This window comes from Solanum tuberosum, unplaced genomic scaffold (assembly GCF_000226075.1).
Source record: "Solanum tuberosum cultivar DM 1-3 516 R44 unplaced genomic scaffold, SolTub_3.0 scf00091, whole genome shotgun sequence".
Taxonomy (NCBI): domain Eukaryota; kingdom Viridiplantae; phylum Streptophyta; class Magnoliopsida; order Solanales; family Solanaceae; genus Solanum; species Solanum tuberosum.
In genome coordinates, this window is record NW_006239016.1 from 1 (window position 1) to 24456 (window position 24456).

Below are 24456 nucleotides of genomic sequence, written 5' to 3' on the forward strand. Positions count from 1 at the left end.
ATTTTTCTAGAGATAGTCAAATTACGGCACAACAACCCTAGCTAGCTAGCTACCAAAATATAATGCTCTTGAAATAATATAAAATATGGAGTATGATATATGAATATTACATATATCTATTAGACGTATTAGGATAGTCTGTCTGCATTACACCCCTTAAAATATGGTTTTTCTCTGGACCCTGCTAATGCGGGATGGTTTGTGGACCGGACTGTCCATAGATATATCTATTAGTATTAGTAAATGCGAATAAGCTGTGGTCAGAGTTCATCTCCATGTAATTTGACCTTATGTAAATATGCATGGTAGTAAATGTGTGTGTATATACAAATATGATCTTGCTTTGGGTATTGTAATTGAAGTTATGTTATTGGAGTTTACGTTGAAGTTTTCTTAAGTGCTATATAGATATATATTGATTCATGCATGTTGTTAAGGATATTAATTAACATGATCAGGTCATAATTACTGCTGTGGGGCACACTGAACTGAGGCAAAACCATCTTTCAATTGAGGCAATTATTATTAGGAACGTTAACATTATTTTAAATATTTAATAGAAATCAAATATTTTGATCATCTTATTGATCGAGCATACCAATTAGGTGAATATTATCATTTTCTACTATACAATTTCTCTTAGCATTTGTAATTCCAAAAATAAGTCTAAATTATTAATATGAAACTAGTTAACTTGATTAAGCGTGTACACTGTACACAAAGGATTTAGAAAGTTAAAAAACGTACAAAAGCTAAAATTGTAGGGAGACTTTTTTTATTTTTATTTTCATCTAGGGAGAATCTATTCAAGTTAGAAGAAGAGACATTCCATCACAAATTTCCATTAAAGCAATTCTAAATGGACAATATTACCAAACCCCGCACCCCATTTTCATAATAAATTGATTTGTACTTCTACTTTTTCATTTTTAATTGAAAATAAGTGGTATTTCATTAAATAAAAAAGATATTGTTTTTTCTTCCAATTTTTCTTTTATTAAAAAAAAGAAGAAGTTTTACATGAAATATCACTTAGTATGAAACAGAAGGATTACTAATCATCCAAGATTTGATTTAGATCATTTACAGGATATAATGGATGTCCTTGCTAAAAAGTGAGATATGTTAAATATTAAGATTTAGATCACTATTTTAGACAATGGACAACGGAAAGAACAAATTAATAAGCTTTGATTTATACAATATGAAGAACACGAATAATAACAGTAACGATAAAGGAGAAGGAGATGAGGGGACTAAGAGAGAATTGGGGATGAAAAGCACAATCTTTACCTAAGCATAATCACAATTCATATAAACCTATTGAGATCCCACACATAACCAGTTAATCCAATGTTGAGTTGCTTAGCCAATACTGGTCTAGGCCCATTCATAACAACAAGCCCAAAAAGAGACTCAGATGCATTTGGTCCTGATATTATCTTAATTGTTTAGGCCATGTTTTATAGTATGGAGATAAAAGATTATCAAGTGAATAACTAATCACTTAATTTGTAAATGAATCGTTGTATATATAATCACTTAATTTGGGTGAGGGCTAGTTCACATAGTGAGCTCTTGCTCAAATCATATCATTAGCATAGCACAATTTAATCTTTTCTCGGCCCCTTTCTCCCTCCTCCTTTGTCGATATAATAATAATAATTCGATAAAGAAGTGGTTTCTACAACTCACCATATTATTTACATGCATGATTACATATTAAAGTTATACCACGATAATTTATTAGGTTCAAACAAACAATTTTGCTTCTAGGGAGACCTTTTAATGGCCATATAAATGAAGGTCAAAAGCACACAGAATACTATATCAAAGTCGCCTTCATTCATACAGAAACATAATTGGTTGAGCATAATTAGTTAAGATATTTGTAAATAAAAAACAAAAGTTTAGTGACGTATATGATGAAGTCACCTCACTGATAAACCGGGAAACAATATTATTATAGAAAATAAAATAAACAAATTAAAACGAAACGTATAAACTATACTCCTTTAAATTTCTCTAGTAAGAAAAATCACCCAAATCGATCTTATTAACGACTCTTATATCTTACATAATAAAATAACGAATGTATTCCTGTCCATTTAGTACTAAAAAAACTACTAATATATACTTATTAACATTCAGAATTGTGGTCAACTAAAGACATTACTATAAAATATTTGTTCTATGTCTTCCCTCATTATCTGGAATCTACTTTTCTATTGTAGCATCTAGTAGTTGCGTCACAATCTTAATTAAAAAATGACAAAATTAACAGCAAATATATTCTCCTTTAAACTAATTAGTGGATTTATGTCAAATATTCTGTGGAAAAGTACATTTTCATCAAATAATCAAAAATTAAAAAACTATCGTCTCACCGAGGTGCTAATGACACGGATATTTCCGTGGGCATTTTGACCCGATCCGACCAAAATTTGGACTCTAAATACAGCTTTGATATCTTACCCGCCACGCGGCGCATATCCGGCCTATCATCTGGTTCCACGTGTAAACAATCCAACGCCAACCGGATTATCTTCTGTGCCACCTCGACCGGGAACGAGTCACTCAACCTCCGGTCCACCCAATTCCTCAACCGTCTCTCCACTCCTACGCCGCCGTCTTCCTCCCTATCGCCACCGCACTCAACTACTTCCCTCGCCGAATCTATAAGGGAGATTTTACTGTAATTTCCGGTTGTCTTGTCGTACTTGAACCTTACAGGCTCTTCGCCGGAGAACAATTCCAACAGCACAACTCCAAATGCGTACACGTCGGAGTTCTGTGTTGCTACTCCTGTCAGTTGGAACTCCGGCGATATGTAACCTCTCACGCCTTCAAACTCGTGAGTCCTGGTTGCCGATCCCTTGCGCCCCGGCGTTGAAACTGCTGGTGCCTCCTCGTAGATCTCACCGCCATTCGTCACGGCTTTACTCTCGCTTCCACTGCAAAGCTCCGCCGCTCCGAAATGGCAAATCTTTGCGTTAAAGGAAGGCTCTGTGACGATGATTCCACTGCTCTTTACATATTTGTGAACTGGATCGATCTCTAAACCGGTAGTGTTGTGTATATAATCCAGACCGTGAGCAACATCAGTAGCGATTTGAATTCGTGACATCCAAGTGGAGAGAACCGTATAGCTTGGATTTCTAGGGTTCCGGAGGCAGAGAGAAAGGTTAGAACCAATGACAAAATCGTACACTAAGTAAATGTGATCGCCAGAAATTGATGCACCGAGGAGTTTAATTATACTTTTGTAATGACTTCTACAAATTACTGATAATTTCGCTCTCAATTCAGCTTTCTCCATAGATTTCTGGATTCTTCGTTGGAAGATAATTACATCTTTGCCATGGAGCGTGCATCGCCACGATTGGGATGATGAGGTGGAGGAGTAGCGCTTGGCAAGGAAGTTGTTGGTGGCGGCACGAATATCGGAGAAATCATAAACTTGAGGATTATCCGGCAACGATGCTCGGAAACTAGTGAGCGATACCTGGCTGGAGACGGAGGTTGTTGCAACGGAGGTGTCAAGGTGGTATTCGGACCCTGACCCGGAACCGGAGTTGGAGGTGTAACTGACCCGATTGCTGCTGTTTGATGGACCCGATTTAGACACTGGTGATTTTGTTGAAGATTGTGCTTGTTGTGTAGAAGAGATTTTAGGAGTTGTTTTTGAATAACGGGATCTTCTTGCTGGGCTTGAAATAGGTTGTGCAGCATCAACTGCCATTTTCGTTTTACACATAAATAAAGAAGGTATGACAAAACTGATGATTTTTCAGATTATTGCTCATCTACCAAAGTCATAATTGGGAAGAAAAAGAAGAATGAAACTTAACAAGATATAGTTATTATTAGATATAATTGGGAAGAGAAGCTTTTATCATTATCCTATAGAATTGAATGATGTGATGAAAAAACAAGTCAAAAGAATTGGGATTGAGTTTTGGTGATGAATGATGGAAAGGGAAAAGTGGAAAAACCAATATTCTTCTTCATTTCTAATGGGAATCCATCGACCCTCGCCAAGAAGAAGTGAAAATTCAAATAAACAATCAATTGAGTTGGCGGAGATGTAATATTAATTAGTCAAATAAACTAAAGTAGGGGTGAGAAGAGGCGGCTACTATAAATTAGGAAGGTGGGCTAGTAGATAATTTGAGGTTAGCAGATTGGGTTCCAATTCTAAAAGGAAACACTTTTCTGGTTTGGCTGAAAATGAAAGGAGTATACCTAATCTGAAAGGACCTTTTATTAGTCGACTGTTTCTAGTAGTTGTTTTCATACTCTTCACAAATGTCATTGATTGTGTATTAAATTATTTAAAAATAATATTATTTTTTATAGATTTAACATGAATATAATAATATTTTTGAAAAGTCCGAGCAACTTAGGTTGTGCTTCATATTTGTCAGTCGCACTCCTCTTCTTTTAAATATTGGTAAGCTATGAGTACTCAATATACAACAGAATCCTCTTTTTTGATTTTCCGTTTGATATTCGATATCTGCACTGGAGCTCAACTAATTTGGATTTGCATAAATTTACTTTTGATTAAGAAATAATAACTCATATGTGGGTGGTATATATAGCAGAATCCTTGTTCGGTGGGTGGCCCCATACATTGTCTTGAAACTGAAGTCTTAATTACTGCATAACATACCAACAATACATTCCACATTTTAGTTTGACTTTTTAAAAACTTTAAGGTTTGTATTATTTTTTTAATGCAATTTACAAGTTGTCTTAAAATAAACTTCATTGACATATGAAGAATCTCTGGAAATGATCAAGATGACAATGCTAAATAAAAATAGCATTGTTTTTTTAATACAACTAGTTGATATAGCATAACTGAGGAAGTATTATATAGTATTTTATACAAGTCTGAGTTTTGAAAGTTTTGGAATTGATCAACACGCCTTATAGCTTCAATTTAATACGTCAAAGAATTTTCTGGAACACTTCACAAATTAAGAGATGCAATACTTTGACCACAGAAAAATCAAAATTATATGAGTCGTCTTCCCCTCTTTTGATGTCATGTCTATCAAAAGTGCAGTGACATTTTAGAGTTCCAATTTTGTCAAAAGGTTTCATGTTGGAATATTAATAAGTAGTAGTAGTATTCAATCTCAACAATATACTCACAACAAAGTTAGTAAACGTTATGATAAATAGTGTCAAGATGTAATTAAATGATTAAGAAAAGGAGGACAAAAGGGTCTTCTTATTCACCTTTTGACTTAAGGAAATAACAGCAAAAAAGTGGACCATCGGCACCCAACGCATGCATTCTTTGAAAAGTTTGTCCAAAAATGTCTAATCGCACTTTCAGTTAATCTCGAGAAAGATAATATTTCATATCTTGATTTTTTTTGAATATTTTTAAGGTTTATGAAATTTTTAAGATGTGTTTTCTGTAGAATATATATATCTTTTTTTTTATAGTTGTAAATTAAAGTTTTGATAAGAATAGTCTTGAAAAAAATAATTCATAATGAACTTTTAAATTTGAAAATCATAAAATTGAACTTATATCATAGATGTCATATCCAATAAACTGTTTAATTATGTTACGATAACCCACTTGATGATGTTTTTCATTTCTCACTTCACTTTTACCTCCATCTAATATTCTAATAATGTCTTCTAAATTTTATGGGTCAAATAAAAGAAAGTGGACTTTGATAAATACGGCATAATGATAGATTTTGGATGTAGTAATACAAAAGTTGCTGACCAAAGAAACTCACCTAGTCAAAAAGGAAATCAGTTAAATCCAAACAAACAAAAAAACTTTCCAAACCCCACGAGTGGTCTACATTTAACCATGAACACATGTAGGGTAACGGCAATATAAAAATATAGTATCCTTAACTAGAAGGGTTTTTAGAGAGCGTGAGACTTTCCAGTGCAAATTTAGATTTAATCAGACTCCAATGTGTGAGTCAGACACCGGCTTGGAAATATAGTATTTCCAGAATTCACATTAATATTTTGGTACCTTGTAAACTTTCAAAGGATATGGAAGAAAAATTATGTATAGTAGTCAAGAAGGCATTCTGCCATTTCTCCTAAAGGGTTATAGCTAATAACAAGATTCAGGAAGCAAGGTAACACTTCCAAAGAAACTAAAATTAGCACATATGTACATTTTACATCGCTGCCAAAATTGTTGACTTCATTTGCCATCACAGACCATTTACATTGTGGATGGAAGATAGTCGTATATGATTTATGAAGTTGTTGTACAAATTCTGCAAACCTGCATTTTACCGTGATTGTGCTGGAATGCCAAGCAATGAAGCAAGAGAACAGAGATGACTTATTTTTTATGGAACATCACCAAACAGAAGAATGCCACGAAACGGCTGAGGAAACCCACAAGGATGAGCTTTATCAAGCAAGGATACCAGTCACCAAGATCGTAGCGCCTTGACTTTAGTAAACCACATCTTGAGATCAACCACACACCAGAGTACCTGGAAGTAAAATAGTTTTTAACAGAACTTTACACCTGAACGACTTCTCTAACATTGTCCAGACTTGGCTTAATGAACATTTGTAGTGCCAAAGACCAGATACATTTGATTCTGAATGCCTGATGGTTGATGACAAGCTAAGTGTAAACCTAGCAGGAATTTATCATGCCAGGCAAGACAACTCTAAAGCATTAAAGAAATACACCATTTCGACATATGAGATACAAAGAGAGAAAGAATGCACCGAACCTTCTAGCTGTTGCAAGCAAAAATGCTTCCAAAGCCCACTTAGGATAGCAATAATTTCCTATTTTTGCTGTAAGTGGGTCATCGTCCTGTTTTGCAATGAGAGTCAAAACAACTGGTAGCAACACCGACCACTGGACAGACAAAATTAGTTTGTAAGTATAGAATCACAGTAAAGAGTCAGTTCATATTATATAACCATTTAACTTCAAAACACCCACCAGTTGGGCAGGACCAGGTTCAAAGTAGATGGCCATACAATAAGCTATTCCCGTAATGCAGTATGTGAGACAAAGCAAGACGAGGTAATTATCCCAAATGGTGGATCTTGGATTATTGAAGAAATAGAACATTGATAGATAAACTGCAGGCTTTACAATTGTACTGAAATGGTCAAGCGTATCCTTGGCCATAAAGTAAGCCAAGCTGCTCATGCCGGATGCACTCTCTCTCCAATAGTATACTTTGTCTAGAGAAAATGACCTCAATGCTGCAATTTTGCCGAGGAGAGCTGAAAGTCAAGAATAAACATTATGTTAGATCAGAACAATGTTTTAGCACATATGAAAAAGGCTAGTTTCAGGATTGCCAGTTACAAAATTTCACAATGAATGAGGTAACATCAAGTGAAATGAACTAATATACACAATTTTCTTTCAGACGTTTCATGGTTTTATACAATGTACATAAGACATACTTTTAGAGCAACAGATGCCATGCTTAATCATTAATACAAGTTCTTAATCTAAGCTCTCTCTTCCCTATTATACTTCTCAGTATCTGTTGTATCTTGCCTTTTTTGAGATTCGGGATGCTTTCTTCCTGTAAGTAGTAATGCGGTGGCAGATCTATCAGTAAACAGGAGATGCCATCGCTCACCCGGCTGGATGTCAATCTGACGGATGGATAGGCGTAGCAGAAAAGAAGTTCAAACAAACAGCAACGAATTACTTGATTTGACTCGAAAAAAATTTGCCAGCTTGATATGATAATTTACACTAAGCTAATCTTCAAGTGCAGCATATATTGTATTTGCAAAAACCCTTTCAATTTGTTAAGAAAGAAATGGATTTATTAGTGATGAGTTAAAGATTAACTGCTACTAGAAATCATGATATGCATTTCGTAAATTTCTCAAGCAGAACTCAAAATTTGATGCACCTTCTAAAACTTGTAAACTTCCTTTTTTAACCTTTACGCAGTCATTTGACCAAGTGCACAGTAAAATAAGACTACATATATCAGCTGTTTTAAAGTTTTAACTTACAAACTGCAATGACTGTGTAAAGGTAACCCTGTGCTCCAAAGCTTTCATCGCTCACTTTAGCAATTGTTCCTAAACAGATCCCAGCAAGTAATAGTATAAGATAATCAACCGATTGTATCCTCGCTTCCCGCAGTCGCTGCTTGCCGAGTCTGATTAATATACAATACTAAATTGTTGGTAGATGGCATTCATGGAATATCACAGACTAACTTGAAATATTCATAAAGCAAAGAACATACTAGCACAAATCTGCTTGTCAGGCTCTTGGGCATGTTAGCTACTATATAAATGTGTTTAGTCTTAACTATGGGAAAGCAAAATGGACAGATTCAAAATATTCTAACACAGGAATTGAAGAACGAACAAAATAAATGACTTGCTAGTGTTAGCATGAGAATAATTGTATATATTAATGTAATTATATAGTGCTATATAAATTAGTATTATTATATAGATTTGTCGTAGGATCAGAGAAATAAATATTGTGATAGAATAGCTGATTTGAAGGGATAGCATAGCAGATTTAGAGGGATTGAATAATAGATTTATAGAGATAGAATAACTAATCTTTAGGGATAGGAATGACAGATCTTTAGGGATGTGTAATCTTTTTACTCTCTATTTAATGGAAAGACTTACTCAATTTGAGAGGCATTCAGCAGAAAATTGACAGTTAGCACATATCAATGAATAAATAAAAAGTATACTATTGGAAATGAAAGGAGCCAGTCGTACCTTCCAAGGAAATATCTATATTGGAGGAGGTAACCAGCTGTTTTTCGGTTCGACAAGTCCTTTGACGGCAAAAGTCTGTGCTGTATATGGTCCTTATTCTGTACAACATTGGATTTGAGATCCGACCACAGCTCTCCGACAAAAGATTGTTCAGTACCAACAGCTGCCAAACTTCCTCCATGAGATGAATTATCACCAGCCGAAGAAGCTGCTGATCCCGAAGGACCTAGCATGTCTGGTGGTACTTGGTAACCATTATGAAGCATCCATTTAAGAGGAAGATCTTTATAGCTTACTCCTATACTTGCTGGAAGTTTATAAATTCCCTCTAAAATATCAATGAAGTGATCTGGAGGATTAACACGATCTGGGATGTTGATTCCAATTCCTGAAAAGTACTCTTCAACTTTTGACACTGGTCCATGGTATGCTGTAAGGCCACCCTTGGCTAGAAGTATAAAATCGTCAAACATCCTAAACAAAGTATAGCTGAAACAAGAGATTTTCTGTCATTTACTGCAAGGAGAATATAACATTGGCTAACACAATTAATCTAATAAATCAAGGACAACAATCAGCAATTAACAAACAGCTATCTGTTATGATATATAGCTAAATATAATTTATTCTATTACTACTGCAAACAAATAGCATTTTGATAGGGAGATCGAAGAGAAGAAACTATGATTGCAAACAATACCTTGGTTGATGAACCACCATGCATATATTCACTCCTTCAAGAGCTTCACGACGAAGTGCTCTAAGCAATAACTGAGATGAAGAGCTATCCAGACCAGAAGTGGGTTCATCTAAAATTAACAAAGAAGGTTCTATAACCATTTCAAGCCCAACATTTACTCGCTTCCTCTGGCCTCCAGAGATGCCTCGCTTCTCCACTGTCCCCACAAGAGAATCTCTCACCTGTTGCAACCCGAGGGACTCTATGACTCTTTCAACAACTAAAACCTTTTCTGGTTTTGCCAAATCAGCAGCCAATCTAGAAGAACGATTCAACATTGACGAGCAGATAAGAATAAATGTGAAGCTACTAGTTGCAAACTAGAAAGCTAAACTGCAAGAAAGAACTCTTTTCCAGATAACAAAAAGAGGTACTTCTTTTTTTGTTTCAAACTATTCATAGAAGTTAAAAATTCACAATTCAGCTTGAAATTGAGGACTGCTTTACGTTTAGAAAATATGGATTTTTGCAAGATATTGAGTCAGCAATAACTAAACTTTAGGTAAATAGTAACAAAGCTTATCGTGGCATACCTGCACCGAGCACTAAACCAAAGATTCTCCTCCACTGTCAAATTTCCATGCACTATATCATCTTGAGGAACATAGCCAATAACTCTCTTGTAAGACTGAATAGAGTCAGACTTTCCATTTATGAGAATCGAACCAGTTGTAGTACACCCTGCTGCAGCTTTTCCAGTCAATGCAGATAGAAATGTTGTCTTTCCAGCGCCAGATGGACCCATAACAGCAGAAACACGGCCAGGTGATAATGTCCCTGTTACACACCTCAACAGATGCTTGTTTTTCCCCTTCAAAGTAAGTGTCAAATCTTTAAAGTGAATCTCAATAGGAGGCCTGGGCCGTATCTCAAACTCACTTGCCATGTTGATTACTCCAGAAAACGTCATATCTTTGTTCTGCTCCTGCATAGCTTTTTCTTTCTCGATTTGTCCATATGCATATCTAAAAATTTGAGTCCTTGAATGTAATTGTTTACCCTTGTCCTTTTTGAACTTTTTATCCCCAGTTTCAATGTTGGAACCTTCACTATCAGGCTGGCTGTCTTCAGATTCATTGATCATCTTCTTGAGGTTGTGTTGCTTCTTTGCTTTTGCCTGAGACATACCTGGGGGCAAGGGCAAGCCAGAATCCTTACCAGGTCTACTTGGATCACTATCCTTCTGCATGTCCTGCCTTGTTGACTTTCTACGGGAGAATGTCTTTGACAATTGAGACCCCATGCTAGCAAGGTTAGATTTCCATTTGTTTTGTGCCTGAGCACTTTCCCTTGCACTTCTTGCACCGGCTTCTCTGGACTTGGCTTGTTTTCTTTCTCTACTGCTCAGAACTTGGTCAGAACAGTTGTATATAATAAGAAGTACAAGCATGATTGCACCCTATAGAAAAATGAAAAAACCAGTTGAGAAATTTGTGTAAAATCTGAATCTTACGTCTGTATAAATAATAAATATGTGCATCTTTAATTGTAGCTAAATGCTTGAACAGAAAACCATCTACATTAGAAATCTAATATCTCTACAGAATGAAAATGTATGCAAATCTGAGGATGCAACATTTTTTTCAGATAAAAGGAGAATCTGTACGATAATTACTTAAGAGAACGTTGCGACATTCCATAAACACAACTTCCAAATTACAAAATAGACATCCATTGCATATTACCAGGCCCAAACAACTCTATATTCACATGGTTCAGTTGATGTAGTCTGAATGTCAGTGTTATAATGAAATATGTACCAAATTTTGTAAGATGTATCATATTGGGACCATGTTTCCTGGTTGTTTGTGTGGTTTTAGTGCTTCAACTATCCACTTTAATTGGGATAGAAGGATATCAAATTATGTCCAGTTGAATCTCTCCCCTTTTCTCCTGCTCATGAAGATAAATAGTAAGCTAAACGAAAGATGGATAGATGGAATATCTTGATCTTCCCTTCCCCTATTCCCTTTTCTAAAAGGAAATGGTTAGCCTGAGAGCAAAGATACAATATCCCGTTTCCACTCCTCCCTCGTCTCAAAGGAAATGGGTTCTCTTTCTATTAGTTCTGCATCCACGACATGAAAGAAATTCATCCATCTCTTCCCTCTTAATCACTTCTCACTTTCTTCCTTCCTCTTCAAGCCTAACAAATAAAAAAACATGCATAGCCATGCAATGCTAACCAACTCAAGAGCAATATTTTCACAAGCACAACAATTATCTTGGATAGTCACTGACTGCATAACTTAAGAATGAGATGATGACTTACAAAAAACATAAGACCATAAAAAGTGATATTTTGGTTTGCTGTCTGACGTTCACAAGTTGCAAATCTATAGCAGCCTGCGTGTGAATAACAACTGTTATGCATTTTTTATCATTTGGCATGTTCATGTAACAAAATAGCACATGCAAAGATTCTTACTTAATATACATCCATTTGTCAACTGGATATGCAGCAGCAAAAACATGTAGAATTGTCTTAAAGTTAAAATAATATACTTTAAAGCACGTCAATAAGAAGATAGTCTCACCCCCACAACCGCACAAGGAACTCAGATAAACCATTCTCTTAGAAGAAAGAAATTTGAAGCAAGTTGTTACAATGTGCAAAGCAGATCAAATTTTTTTCACCATCGTGACATGCCCTAGATCTTTCCAGCCATTATTATTGTACCTTCAATTTATTTGATTTTATTGCAATGGTAGACAGCAGATTAAGGAAAGACCATTATTGAGATGACAGCATGCCTAATTTGTAACTGAGTATCCAAGAATTCCTCCAACTGTATTTCAGTTGGAGCTAACAAGCTGCACATGCACTCCTCAACAATATCGGTATGTTTTTGTTCTTCTTTTTAATCAGAAATATGTTGTGAAATGAGACAACAAATGGGAAGAGATTTGACAAGTGGTTTTCACCGGTACTATATGTTTAGAAGCATCAAACTTGATTCATTTTCTGACATTCATATATAAATAAGTAACCAAAAAGATGATAAAAAACTCTATACTGAAATACAGCTGACTGTTATCTAATATATAGACTTACTTGTTTGTTCTGTTGAACCAGCTCTGCAGTAATGTCTGAAAAACACATAAATTAGTTGTAGGTGAGTAAACGGGATTAGCATGAGCTTATGATTATGAGCAAAAAGATGCACAAAATGCATCAGAATACATCCTGCATTTCGCTCAGAGGCGTATCCAGGATTTCGAGATAATGCGTGCACTAATACAAAAAGGATGATCTAAGATATAAATTTGATCGGTTCGACATTTAGGTTCTTATTACTGAAAACCGTTAAAAATTTTAATATTATAGGTCCAAAATTAATTTATACATATATAGGAGTTAATTAAAATTCCAAAAATTCTACCAATAACCTCTTAGAGAGGTGTTATTTTAGAAAGAAAAATATAAAATTCAAATTTCTAACCTCACGTAGAGAGGTGCACCCAACCATCATCGCAATATATTATACTCCGAGTGTGGGTTCACACATTTATATTTCAATATATAACACTACTATATATGATCTCGGGAGGGGAGCATGGGTTCACGTGAACCCGGTGACCCCCCTTGGATATGCATTTCCGCTGCCTAAACTTGCAGGATAAAAGCAAATGAGCTACTTTTTGGGAGAAAAATAAATACCCTTTAGTGCAAGGATTCTTCTGGACAGTTGATGGACAGTAAAATCCTGCCGAACAAAAAAGTTCAGTAGCACTCACAAAATCAGCCCACACATCTGCTCCACCACAAGTATGATTGTCCATTCCATTAGGAAGTTGATAGCGGTAGCTGCAAATTTTCAGGCAGTATTATCAGGTCAAGAAAGTGAATATATGTTTGTCTAGGTAAAAAGAATAATAATAATAATAGTAATAATAATTACAACAACTCCTGCAGGAAATACAAAACTTACGGATCACATACACCAGTGGTCGTGTTGAGTTTTGCATGAGGGCAATAAGCACCCATCGGGCAGGCTTCAAGGGAAGAAAAGGAAAACCAAAAAAAACAAATCAACAAGAGGGAAAGAAGAAGAATAATCAAAAAGTATACTAAATTTCAGAGATTCTGATTAATTGTTAGAGCAAACAAATGCAGAAAGCAGCTCAAGATGAAAACTGAATATATGCATATATGGGCTTGTCTTTTAAGCAATACTAGGTTGTGGTTTGCTATCAAATGCTTTGAGCGAAATAATTGGAAAACCAAAACAAACAAATGAATAAAAGGTAAAGGATAAGAATAATCAGAAAGGTCTAACAAAAATCACAGCTTGCTGCAAATGAACCCAAGCAGCTCAATAAAAAACAATTGAATTTTTTGAGCTATTCTATAATTTTGTTTGCTTATCAACTGATTTGAGATAAATAATTACTCCGGATAACAAACAATTTTTCAGCAACTGTAAGCTTGTTAGTCATTGTTAACTTCCAGAATCCAGATACTTACGTATCATGCAGGTCAGACCATAAGGACAGTAGAAGCCTTCACAACAAGATTGACAATCTAGAACTCTAGATGGAATCTCCTTCTCATTTTCAAAGTCGACTTTTGTGTCTTTTCCAGCACTACAAGCCCATCCTGGCTCACATCCAGAATTCCATGATGTTAGATTACAGTTCCTGTTTGGTCTCAGGTAATGGGAACTTTTTGCAACGCCACTTTCATCCGTTGCTTCCAGTAAACTAACAGAGTAGAACTTTATTTCTGATGCAGTACACAATCGCTGCTGAACATCCCCTATCAGGCCACCAAAGACATTATGAATATAAAGACAGAAAGACCAGAAAGGAGCTTTAATACCACTAACAGCTCTATTGCATCGCAGAAAGTGATGATTAGTCACGAAAAAGTGAATCTATTATTCAAATTACCAAAAAAAGACAAGGTATATTATGTACCTACTTGGTCATCAATCAGAAACTATAATTCTATATAGTAACATCATTCTGCAAGGTTTTAAAGGTAATCCAGATAGAGAAGCGGATTTCAAAGTGGAAAAGATAAGTATCTCAGAGAAATCTATCCAGCACCTCGTACCTTTTGTCTGTTTAAGACACCCTTGCAAATAATCTGAGTTATCGGAGAAATTGAAAGCAGCATCCCACTCAGCGTCTCTGTAACATAATCAAATGTTATCGACTAAGACCAAATCGTAACCTTCCATATATTTGAATCATCAAAGCCAAACACCACAAATTTTAGGAGAAGAAAAACAATTCCATTCCCCTATACTACAAGAATATTGGTAGAATCACAGCTGTCTTTACTCATTCGGTATGTTTTTCCTTGTTAATAACAGAGGAGCAGAAGAACCTCTTTGTGACACTACATATGCATCACATCATTATTATCTCAGCTACTATGATTAAAAAAAATAAATCAGTATTGACAAAAAAATATAAGTATTAAGAATTCATATAGCCGGCCACAACTAATGTATCTAAATTAGTTCAGTTGTTTGACTATCTGAACCTTCACCTTAGTGCGGGTTCAATTTAATCCCCCAACCAATTTCCCCATCCCCAATCCCCTAATGTAGCATTAAAAGAGAATTACCATGATCCTATGAATCCCTAATGAACAAAAAGTTACGTTCATTTATAACGAAAATAATGACTTACACATTTTCGATGCAAAAATCCAATTGTCCTTTCATATTTTTGGTCATAGTGGTGGTCAAATTTTTGACGCGTGATGCGAGAGCTCCCTTGAGAAGCTGCATTCCCATGGAATTGTTGCCGGTAGTTTGCTGCCCAGCACCCAAATTCGCCATGGAAACCAAAATCGCAAAGCAGATAAAGCTGACATTGTTGGAATTCCATTGTTTTCGTCTACACATTTTTCATAAAAAGGACCATCAATTCAAATAATAACTCTACAATTTTTGTGTAAATTTTTTTAAAAAATCAAAATTGGAAAGTTTAGTTTGATAAAATGGAAAGTGGTTTATTTTGGGGAAAAGAAACGGCGGGGAGGTGATATAGGAAAGGGACAAACTGGCCGAGTTCGAATTTTGCGCCTAACTGTCTTTTAAAATTGGAGATAATATATATACGATTTCTTTCTCAACAAAATTAAAAATAAAAAGAATAAATTATTTATTACTGTACGTTTTTGTAATCAACTTTTACTACTTCAATTTGTTATAATGAAAATAATCTGATATCTTTGTTAAGAGGCGTTTGTCTTAAAATATATATTGTTATTAAAAAAAATTATTTCAATTTAATTGTTATTTTAAAAATAATACTTTCTTTTTTGGGTTTTTCACCCGGTGTCTGGTACCCACATTGAAACCCGACTAAATCTGGATTCGCGTCGAAAAGTCCCACATCGGGAGAAAACACTCCCTAACAAAGGCGATTTTGTACCCATGGGGGCGGATCGAGACCTCTTGAATAAGAATGAAAGAGTACTTACTACCTCACCACAATCCTTAAAAAAAAAACTTGTGTGCGTGTGAATTCTGTCAACTGTAACGCAATTTAATGCACTCCTCGTTTTCATAATTAACGCACGTTTTTCATGACAACCGTTAGAAACCAAAAGCAAAAATAATTGCAATATAATTTTTTTTTATTTTTTTGGTTAATTTTGAATTATTTTTTTAAAAAAAAACAACTAGTGTAACATTTGGTCAATTAAAAAAAGAGATTCATAGCCCGTTTAAGAAGTGGGTTTAATTTTGTTTTTGTTTTTAAAAATAAAATGCATTTTGAAATAAACTTATCTAACACTAAACATTTGTGTGTCAAATGAATTTGCTTAAAAAGAGAAAAAAAAAATTTCTTTTACCCTCTCTGGAGTTTCCTCTTTTTGTTTCCTTAGTTTTTTGAAATCACAACTTCTAAACCGAACATTCAGCTTGTGTCCAAAAATATCAATATTTATATATATATTTATTAAATTAAAAGTTTACCTTTTATATATAATGTATCTCCGCTTATAATGTTTACTATCCTAGCAACTCCTCGAAAAAGAAAATGTATAACTTAAATTCTCAAATAATATTCCATTTTCAAATAGTATTATTTTTGCTACGAACCTTAATACTTCCACCTACTCCCCTTTTACTCATAGTAGAAGAATATCATTGCAGCTGCTTAAACCCTCTTTCAGTATACAGTTTCTTCTGATAATGGCTTCTGCAAATGGGATCTCCACTGCCTCTATTCTTCTTTCTTCCTCTAAACAGGTACATTCATAAGATATTTTTCTTATTTTAAGATATTGTTGGAATCTTAAGATATTTTTCTTATTTGTTGGGATCTGCTTAAAGTTGTGATCTTTAACTGTTTTTTTGGTCTATTGGGTGTTAAATGAAGGTGGGGTTGAAAGAAAGAAGGGTGAATCAATTGCAGAGACAGAAATTCAACAATAAGGCTTCAAAGAGCCGATTAGTAGTAAGGGCAAATGCTAAAGATATTGCATTTGACCAGAAATCAAGAGCTGCCCTTCAAGCAGGAATTGATAAGCTCGTTAATGTTGTCGGTCTCACTCTTGGTCCTAAGGGTATGTTTCCTAAGCTTCATCTTCCAGATCAATGGAAGTTCTTTTTTCTTTTTTTTGATGTAGAGTGTCTTTGCTATGAGTGAAGTCATTTCTCAGTGGTGTTTGGTTAGGAAAAAGCAATAGTCAAGATTAATCATAATACGTAGCAAATCGGAGAGTGCTTGATGCAATTTTTGAGTATTAGAGATTAATAATACTCCATGTCTTAGTGTTAGTTGAAACAAGTACATATGAAGTTTAAAGTTGAGATAATTGTAAGGAAAGTTATTTTCCCTCTCTTGGAGGCGAAGACTTTAAACATGAGACATTTTGCAGATGTAACAATGTTATGTGTTTGTCATCCTTCCTGTGTGAAAGCACAGAGAAATATGACATTACCAAATTATAACAAGGTAAGATTTCCATTTCTTCATCAAAAGAGACTTTCCTTTTGAAGCCAGAATTGATTTTCCTCCTCCAGCATTGCTGCAATCAACTTATCCTGTGGGTTTCATGCTATACCAGTTGTGTTTTTAAAATCAGCCATTTATTTGATCAGCTCTGTTATGATGCTTTTGTAATGCTTGTTTCACATGAACTCTTGATGACCTGTTACTTTTCTATAGGGAGGAATGTGGTTTTAGACGACTATGATACCCCGAAAGTAGTTAACGATGGGGTCACGATTGCTCGTGCCATAGAGCTAGCTGATGCCATGGAAAATGCAGGCGCCACCCTTATCAGAGAGGTTGGTTATTTTCTTCCGTGAAGATCATTGTTGAATTTGTCCTGTATCTGGTTAATTTTCTAAAGAAAGATAGTAAAAGAACGATCATCACATTTATCATATTCCTTGATTGGTGTACTGAAACTTCGGAATTTATGGTGAAGGTTGCAAGCCTAACCAATGATGCTGCTGGTGACGGGACAACAACTGCATCCGTTCTTGCCCGGGAAATCATTAAGCATGGTCTTTTAAGTGTTACATCTGGTGCAAATCCAGTCTCTCTGAAGAGGGGCATTGACAAAACTGTAAATGCTTTGGTTGCAATGCTAGAAAGGAGGGCTAGGCCTGTTAAAGGTCGTGATGACATCAAAGGTAATTAATTTTCCTTCTTTTGTTACTGCTACAATGGATTGCAATAAGTATTTTGCAAATAATTGTCTTCCCACCAGCTATTGCTTCTATCTCTGCTGGAAATGATGATGAGATCGGAACCATGATTGCTGATGCAATTGACAAAGTTGGTCCTGATGGTGTTCTATCGATTGAGTCATCCTCTTCCTTTGAAACCACTGTTCGTGTTGAAGAAGGGATGGAGGTATGTACCTACTTAGACGAGAATGTATTCTCCACAGTTCGTTTTTCTATTTGGTTGGTAGTTCAACTGTAATCAGTTGGAGATCCAAAGTTTAGATGTCGTGGGTTCTGAGTTGAGAATGAGGGTTACAACATATATATCCAACTCTAAGTAATACTTGGTTATCATGTATATACATGGGGTTTGAGACAGAAACTGTGGGTTCTGTATTTCTTCTGAACCCACGAACCCCACTATGGTTCTTGCACTGCCTGTAATATATGTTAACGCAAATTTTGCTCCGTCGTTTGCAGATTGATAAGGGATATATTTCCCCACAATTCATCACCAATCAGGAGAAACTAGTTGTTGAATTTGAGAATGCTCGAGTGTTGGTTACAGATTACGATATTTCAGCAATCAAGGATATTATGCCCCTCTTGGAGAAGGCAACTCAATTACGAGCCCCTCTACTCATTATTGCTGGAGAAGTAACTGGAGAAGCTTTAGCTACTCTTATTGTGAACAAGCTGCGAGGTATACTGAATGTTGCTGCCATCAGAGCACCTGGTTTTGGTCAAAGGAGGAAGGCTCTTCTTCAAGATATTGCCATTGTAACAGGTGGTTGAACTTGCCTGACCTAATTGTACCACTTCCCACAAAGTGATAATAGTATATTGGTTAGAGTAAACTTGTTTGGAAGCTGTCTGTGTTTTGTCAGGCATATATTGAAGGCATTTGTCCAACGGAGATGTTCAGTTGTAAATGTTAGCATCATTCTGGTATGATTAGGTGTCTTTCAGAATAATCTTAAAAAGTAAAAAAAGAAAGTGAAAGCATATTATTGAACTATATTAATGGAGGAACCATAGTACATGGTCTTCAAAAAATGTTTTTTATTTTCCTCTTTTATTTTCTATTTTGGATGTGAGTTTGAGGAGGAAAGGGGGAAGAAGTTATACCTGATGCTGGTGGGATGTTAAGCCAGTAGAATTCTTAGATAATGTGTAGTTTTACTCTCCTTGAATTTATAAATTTTGCAGTTTATTTAGCAATTCTGTTTTAAGCGAATCCCCTTAGTGCTATTATCCTATCTGCTTTTCTTTGATAGTGGTCTGAATTATTTTATCAAGCATCGTGTCTCTAGTCTCAAATGCATCTACCTCACAAGGGAACATTTCCTGAAGTACTGGTTGTGTATACTTGCAGGAGCCGAGTACCAGGCAGCTGATTTGTGTATGCCGGTTGAGAATACCCCGGTCGAAGCACTTGGTTTTGCTAGAAAGGTGACTATCACCAAGGACTCAACAACCATCCTTGCTGATGATGTGTCGAAGGACGAGATACAGGCTAGGATTTCTCAGATTAAAAAGGAGTTGGACAAGTCAGAATCAGTGTCTGACTCCGAGAAACTTTCTGAGAGAATTGCAAAGTTGTCTGGAGGTGTTGCTGTCATAAAGGTTGGTGCTGCAACAGAAGCTGAGCTTGAGGACCGCAAGCTTAGAATTGAGGATGCAAAAAATGCAACTTTTGCTGCAATTGAAGAGGGAATCGTACCTGGTGGTGGTGCTGCGTTGGTTCATCTATCAAATAATGTCCCTGCCATTAAGGACAATCTTGAAGATCCTGATGAGAAGTTGGGCGCTGACATTGTGCAGAAGGTAAACAAATGTCCAAGTTACTTCAATCTAGAAGTTCTCTCGTTATTTGTTTTATTTTTGCGAGTATGCTACCTATTAAATTATTATTATGGCACCTTGGTAAGTCTTTTATGGTAATGTAACCATTTCCAATATAATTTATTGGTGAGCTAATAACCGTACTGCAGAAGTTCAGGTCATAATCTGTTTGATTGGAGAAATTCGGGTTTTTCGTCATCTGTGCTAGAGAATCAACTGAACAGTATCACTTGACTTAGTAGGCTTTAGCAACTTTTCTATAGCAAATGGATAGTACTGTAATGCTAATATTGAGAGGAGTAGCTAACTTCTAACCAACTCACTATCTGTTGGTGGAAGGATCAAGAACTTGCAATGTGTTAGGGCATGAGCTAACTTCTAGGACATAATCTAATTTGGAAACATACACTGAACAACAGATGATGACTTCGGGTGGTATCATTTGAATTTTGGAACGGGAAAGCAGTGACAACACAGGATAACGCGCAATTAGACATGAATGTACAGAACACTTGCTGCATATATAGTAGCATATCATTTTCTTTCTTTATCTTAGAATTTTCTTGTCCTTTATTATGGTTGCTAATTGAACAAAAATCATGTGCAAAAGGAATAGTTTGTAACTATTGAAATCCTGTTTAACAGTGTGCATTTGGATGAATCTCTTACCAAAAACAATTTAAGTTTCTTGTTTCTTCTTCTTTTTCTTTGTTCTTTTTGTAAAGTTTAATTGTGATTGCAGGCATTAGTAGCTCCGGCATCTTTGATAGCTCAGAATGCTGGGGTTGAAGGGGAAGTAGTAGTGGAGAAGATAAAGGCTAGCAAATGGAGGATGGGTTACAATGCAATGACTGACAAGTATGAGGATTTAGTAGAAGCTGGTGTCATCGACCCAGCCATGGTAACAAGATGTGCCTTGCAGAATGCAGCGTCAGTTGCAGGAATGGTTCTCACTACTCAAGCAATTGTCGTGGACAAAAAAATGCCTAATGCACCAGCATTTGCTCCTCCACAAGGACTTCCCATGATGTAACCAATAATTATACAGTAGTAGTCAGGTACTTAGGACAAAGATGAGTGTTGATCATGCTTCAAGGACTAAAAGAGAAGGCCGTGTTATTTTCAACTAGTTCTCTAGTTGTAATGTGAGTTAAGATAAAAAGTACATTGGTAGTGGGATTAGCTGTAAACTTATTCCCTCTAAGATTAATAGTCTTTAGTTATTCACGTGCCTTTCTGTGGAGTTTATGAACTGTTTCTTCTGTGGTTTTCTTGTTTGATCATTGACAGTACAGGAGATGAAGGGAATTTAGAGTTTGGAAGAAAAAGTTAGTAGGCAGGAGCTTCAAAATTTCAAGCTGATCACCTGTGCAAGTGATTTGTTAAAAAGTGTGCAAGACATGTATTGCTAACTGTGTCATTTTTTTTCTATTTGCTGTTAATTAGACATAATTAAATGATAAATACATGTTAATTAATATGATTAAGTAACGATTATGCAGAATATATCTCTATTAATGGAGTCAAAAGGAATTGAAATTCAAGACTCCATAAAGATTTTACACCTCAAAGCTTTCACGGTCAAATGACAAAGTTTTAGTGCAAGGACATTGTTGGGCAGCAAGTACCAGAGTCAAATGTAACATCGATCAGTAAGAACAAAGTATGAGCATTTGCTAATTACTACGAAAACTTGAAGACTTTGAACTGAATGACATCTATGCTGTAGAACTTGTCGATGCAAATGATCCAGGATTGGCAATAGTCAGGGATATTCCCTTCGTATTTCTCTTAAGAGAAGCTCGTGCAGCTCTAGAATGTTTTAGCTGACAAGCAAAGATGTTACCGATTAGCTGGAAGTAACTGCCAAGTTTGGTGGTTCCATGACCAGAGATGGTAACATTGCTGTTGCTTCACCATCTATAACCAGAGGACCATCGCATTTGATACATTTTGTTGACAGTTTTGCGCTGAACCAGAAAGAGCAACACAATTAGGAGCTACAAAATACATACTTTATGTCGGTATCAATCTTCAGCCAAGAGGTACAACTTACATGTACTTGTTTTTGATTTGTCTGATGCTTACTGCCTGTACCTCAGCAATGATCTCGTCTCCTATATAAACAGGTAATTTGAAGTGCAAGGTTTGTGAAACATATATAGCTCCTGGCTGGAGAAATTACCAAATGACAATAGTTAGATTTACACTAACCGATTGTTCAACATAAAACTAGACCTACATAACACCTTTCCCATTCAACAGTATGCATATTTAGCTAGTTTATTTAAGCTATATACACAAAAAAGTTTAAAGATCGTTAAGCTACCTGCATAGGTTAACTAGTTTCAGTAGGTTAGTACCTTCTTTTCGACATGAACAATTAACACTTATTACTTCTACTTGACCTTTAAATAATCAAAATGTTAAAAACATGTTTATCTTTATCATTAAGTTTTGGATTTCGATTAGATACACGAATAGATGAACATTGTAGTTTAACAGATTATATACATCAACCAACCTCTAGACTAAACAATCAAAAAACTTACAAAATGGGCAGCAATAATCCTGGGAAATAAGGAAGCAACAAGCATCCCAGGAACAAGGCAGTCACTGAAACCAGCATTCTTGGCGCATTCAGCATCAAAGTGCAATGGATTGGCGTCATGGGTCAGTTTAGAATACCCAAGAACATCATCATCTGTAAATGTCCTAGCTTGCTTCAAAACGCTTCCGATTTTAAGCAAATTCAAAGAAGCGGAGGACGAGGAAAAGGCATGTGAAGATGAAAAGAGACGTTTTATAAGCATCTTCCACAAACAATAGACAATTCGTCTTCAATGTGGTAAAGCAGGCAGGGTACCAGCTTACACCTGTAGATAACGTTCAAATGATAATAAGTCAGAAAATAATAACTCAGAATGCGGTTAACTGAACTCACTTAACGATTTTGTTGAACACGAACAGATAAAGAACAATTAAGAGGTACTATTTGAATGTGAGGCTCTTTGAAACAAATCATCAAACAGTTTGTGTGCAGTCTGAGGCTTGGAATATCCTTAATTCGCGCTAGGTCAGAAAATTGATCATTTTACTCCTTTATAACTACTGAGTGGATAAATGAAATACTCCAACTTTTAATGCATGGAAAAATTACTGTATTATTTTAGTTGTCAAAAAAATAACAATTACTTATTTCATAAATCCACTATTTTCTTAATATATTTTTATGTTACATCATTCGAATTCCAAATAGTCAAATAGTTTAATTTTAATTGTGAGTTAGAACATTTTAATTTTAAAAAAATATAATTTATATATTTGAAACATTTAGAACGGTTTGCAAAGTACCTGACTGATGACTCTAAATCCTGCAAAAACAAAAAAACATATTCGGAACAATATCAGTGTAATCGAACTAACGTAACAAGCATTTGATTCCAAAGATTAACAATACAAATGTTGATAAAAGTGTGTCAGCCATCCATGCCACACTTTTCAGCTGTATACGGATCGGAGGTGCTTGGCAGGAGAATACCTTTATGATGATCCAATCACGTTGACAAGGAATACCAGAAACAGTGTGCTGCCAACAGTGTGGGCTCTAAGGGGATGTTTCAACTGATTCAGAGGTGTTAAAGTGAAAATTATGAGATTACAAATCACAATCGAAAATAAAATTACTTTAGGTTGAGGTGTGGATATCTGGTTCTTTTTAACGAAATTCATATTCATCGCAGCAAATCTTTTCACCGTTCCAATAATAGCCCTTTCAACTTGATCCCTCCACGATACAATAGTCTAATCACAAAGTAAAACTCAATAAACTCTGAATAATAGTTGAGTCCAAAACTCCACAAAAAAAAATTAAACACCTCCCTTTAACAAATGAGAACTCTCTTTTTGACTAATTTTTATGCACTCTCTATTTTCTTGTACTCAGTATAAATGAAGACCACCACTATTTATAATTAAGGAATTCTTCTTAGCAATGAATAGGAAGATAATGAGTAGTAAATAGATGAGATAAATGGGTTAGAATTTACACAAGTTACAAGAATGGAGGAAGAATAATGAGATTTCAGAGAAATAATGGTAATGGTTAACCACTACACATTCTGCCAGGAAACACAACGGACAACCATTACATGCACTCAACGTTCTCAGCAACGTTGATGGAGTGGCAAACGAGCGAGTCGAGTCGAATAGGAGTCGATTAAAACACGAGTTAAATAAAAATGGATAAGTTACTCGACTCGACTCACATTTTAAATTGATAAAAACGAGTTACCCAATGAATAATATGAGTAACCATATTTACCCATATTATAATAGAAATCTTGTTAAAAACTTTAAAAATAAAAAATAAATTGAAGTTTTTTTTATCACTTCACTCCACCCCTACCCCCTATCCCAAAAAAATGTAAAAAAATAAAATAAAAAAAATTACCACCCCACCCCTACCAGCCCCCCACA

The 24456-nt window shown here is 35.4% G+C and overlaps 4 protein-coding genes across 4 annotated transcripts; 1 reads left to right on the forward strand and 3 right to left on the reverse strand.

The window, feature by feature from the left end:
- Positions 1-2295: 2295 nt before the first annotated feature.
- Positions 2296-4283, reverse strand: LOC102580283 (lysM domain receptor-like kinase 3). Its single transcript, XM_006347186.2, has one exon. The coding sequence runs from the start codon at positions 3755-3757 to the stop codon at positions 2384-2386; it is 1374 nt and encodes a 457-aa protein (XP_006347248.2). The 5' UTR covers positions 3758-4283; the 3' UTR covers positions 2296-2383.
- A 2645-nt stretch (positions 4284-6928) lies between these two features.
- On the reverse strand, positions 6929-15345 carry LOC102580615 (ABC transporter G family member 28-like). The gene is made up of 12 exons (XM_015308696.1): positions 15128-15345; positions 14544-14620; positions 13953-14243; positions 13417-13480; positions 13146-13292; positions 12540-12574; positions 11757-11830; positions 10018-10883; positions 9446-9742; positions 8746-9234; positions 8011-8159; positions 6929-7254 (listed from the first exon to the last, which is right to left on the reverse strand). The coding sequence occupies exons 1-12, from the start codon at positions 15343-15345 to the stop codon at positions 6929-6931; spliced, it is 3033 nt and encodes a 1010-aa protein (XP_015164182.1).
- A 1194-nt stretch (positions 15346-16539) lies between these two features.
- LOC102587813 (ruBisCO large subunit-binding protein subunit alpha, chloroplastic-like) lies at positions 16540-21247 on the forward strand. The gene is made up of 8 exons (XM_006347129.2): positions 16540-16701; positions 16832-17018; positions 17624-17745; positions 17889-18096; positions 18174-18319; positions 18613-18919; positions 19508-19959; positions 20720-21247. The coding sequence occupies exons 1-8, from the start codon at positions 16645-16647 to the stop codon at positions 21008-21010; spliced, it is 1770 nt and encodes a 589-aa protein (XP_006347191.1). The 5' UTR covers positions 16540-16644; the 3' UTR covers positions 21011-21247.
- A 213-nt stretch (positions 21248-21460) lies between these two features.
- On the reverse strand, positions 21461-23749 carry LOC102588137 ((R)-specific enoyl-CoA hydratase). Its single transcript, XM_006347130.2, has 5 exons — positions 23519-23749; positions 23332-23351; positions 22530-22853; positions 22034-22149; positions 21461-21947 (listed from the first exon to the last, which is right to left on the reverse strand). Exons 3-5 carry the CDS (start codon positions 22788-22790, stop codon positions 21827-21829), a joined length of 498 nt encoding a protein of 165 aa, XP_006347192.1. The 5' UTR covers positions 22791-22853; positions 23332-23351; positions 23519-23749; the 3' UTR covers positions 21461-21826.
- Between the last annotated feature and the right edge of the window lie 707 nt (positions 23750-24456).

Coding starts and splice junctions, on each gene's coding strand:
- LOC102580283 (XM_006347186.2), bottom strand. CDS start 3,757: ATGTGTAAAACGAAAATGGCAGTTGATGCTGCACAACCTATTTCAAGC.
- LOC102580615 (XM_015308696.1), bottom strand. CDS start 15,345: ATGTGTAGACGAAAACAATGGAATTCCAACAATGTCAGCTTTATCTGC. Junction 11,831..12,539: donor TGGTTCAACAGAACAAACAA/GTAAGTCTATAT, acceptor ATTCACACGCAG/GCTGCTATAGATTTGCAACT. Junction 7,255..8,010: donor TTACACAGTCATTGCAGTTT/GTAAGTTAAAAC, acceptor CTTGACTTTCAG/CTCTCCTCGGCAAAATTGCA.
- LOC102587813 (XM_006347129.2), top strand. CDS start 16,645: ATGGCTTCTGCAAATGGGATCTCCACTGCCTCTATTCTTCTTTCTTCC. Junction 17,019..17,623: donor TCTCACTCTTGGTCCTAAGG/GTATGTTTCCTA, acceptor ACTTTTCTATAG/GGAGGAATGTGGTTTTAGAC. Junction 18,320..18,612: donor GTGTTGAAGAAGGGATGGAG/GTATGTACCTAC, acceptor CGTCGTTTGCAG/ATTGATAAGGGATATATTTC.
- LOC102588137 (XM_006347130.2), bottom strand. CDS start 22,790: ATGCTTATAAAACGTCTCTTTTCATCTTCACATGCCTTTTCCTCGTCC. Junction 22,150..22,529: donor GGATTATTGCTGCCCATTTT/GTAAGTTTTTTG, acceptor TAATTTCTCCAG/CCAGGAGCTATATATGTTTC. Junction 21,948..22,033: donor CAAATCAAAAACAAGTACAT/GTAAGTTGTACC, acceptor TTTCTGGTTCAG/CGCAAAACTGTCAACAAAAT.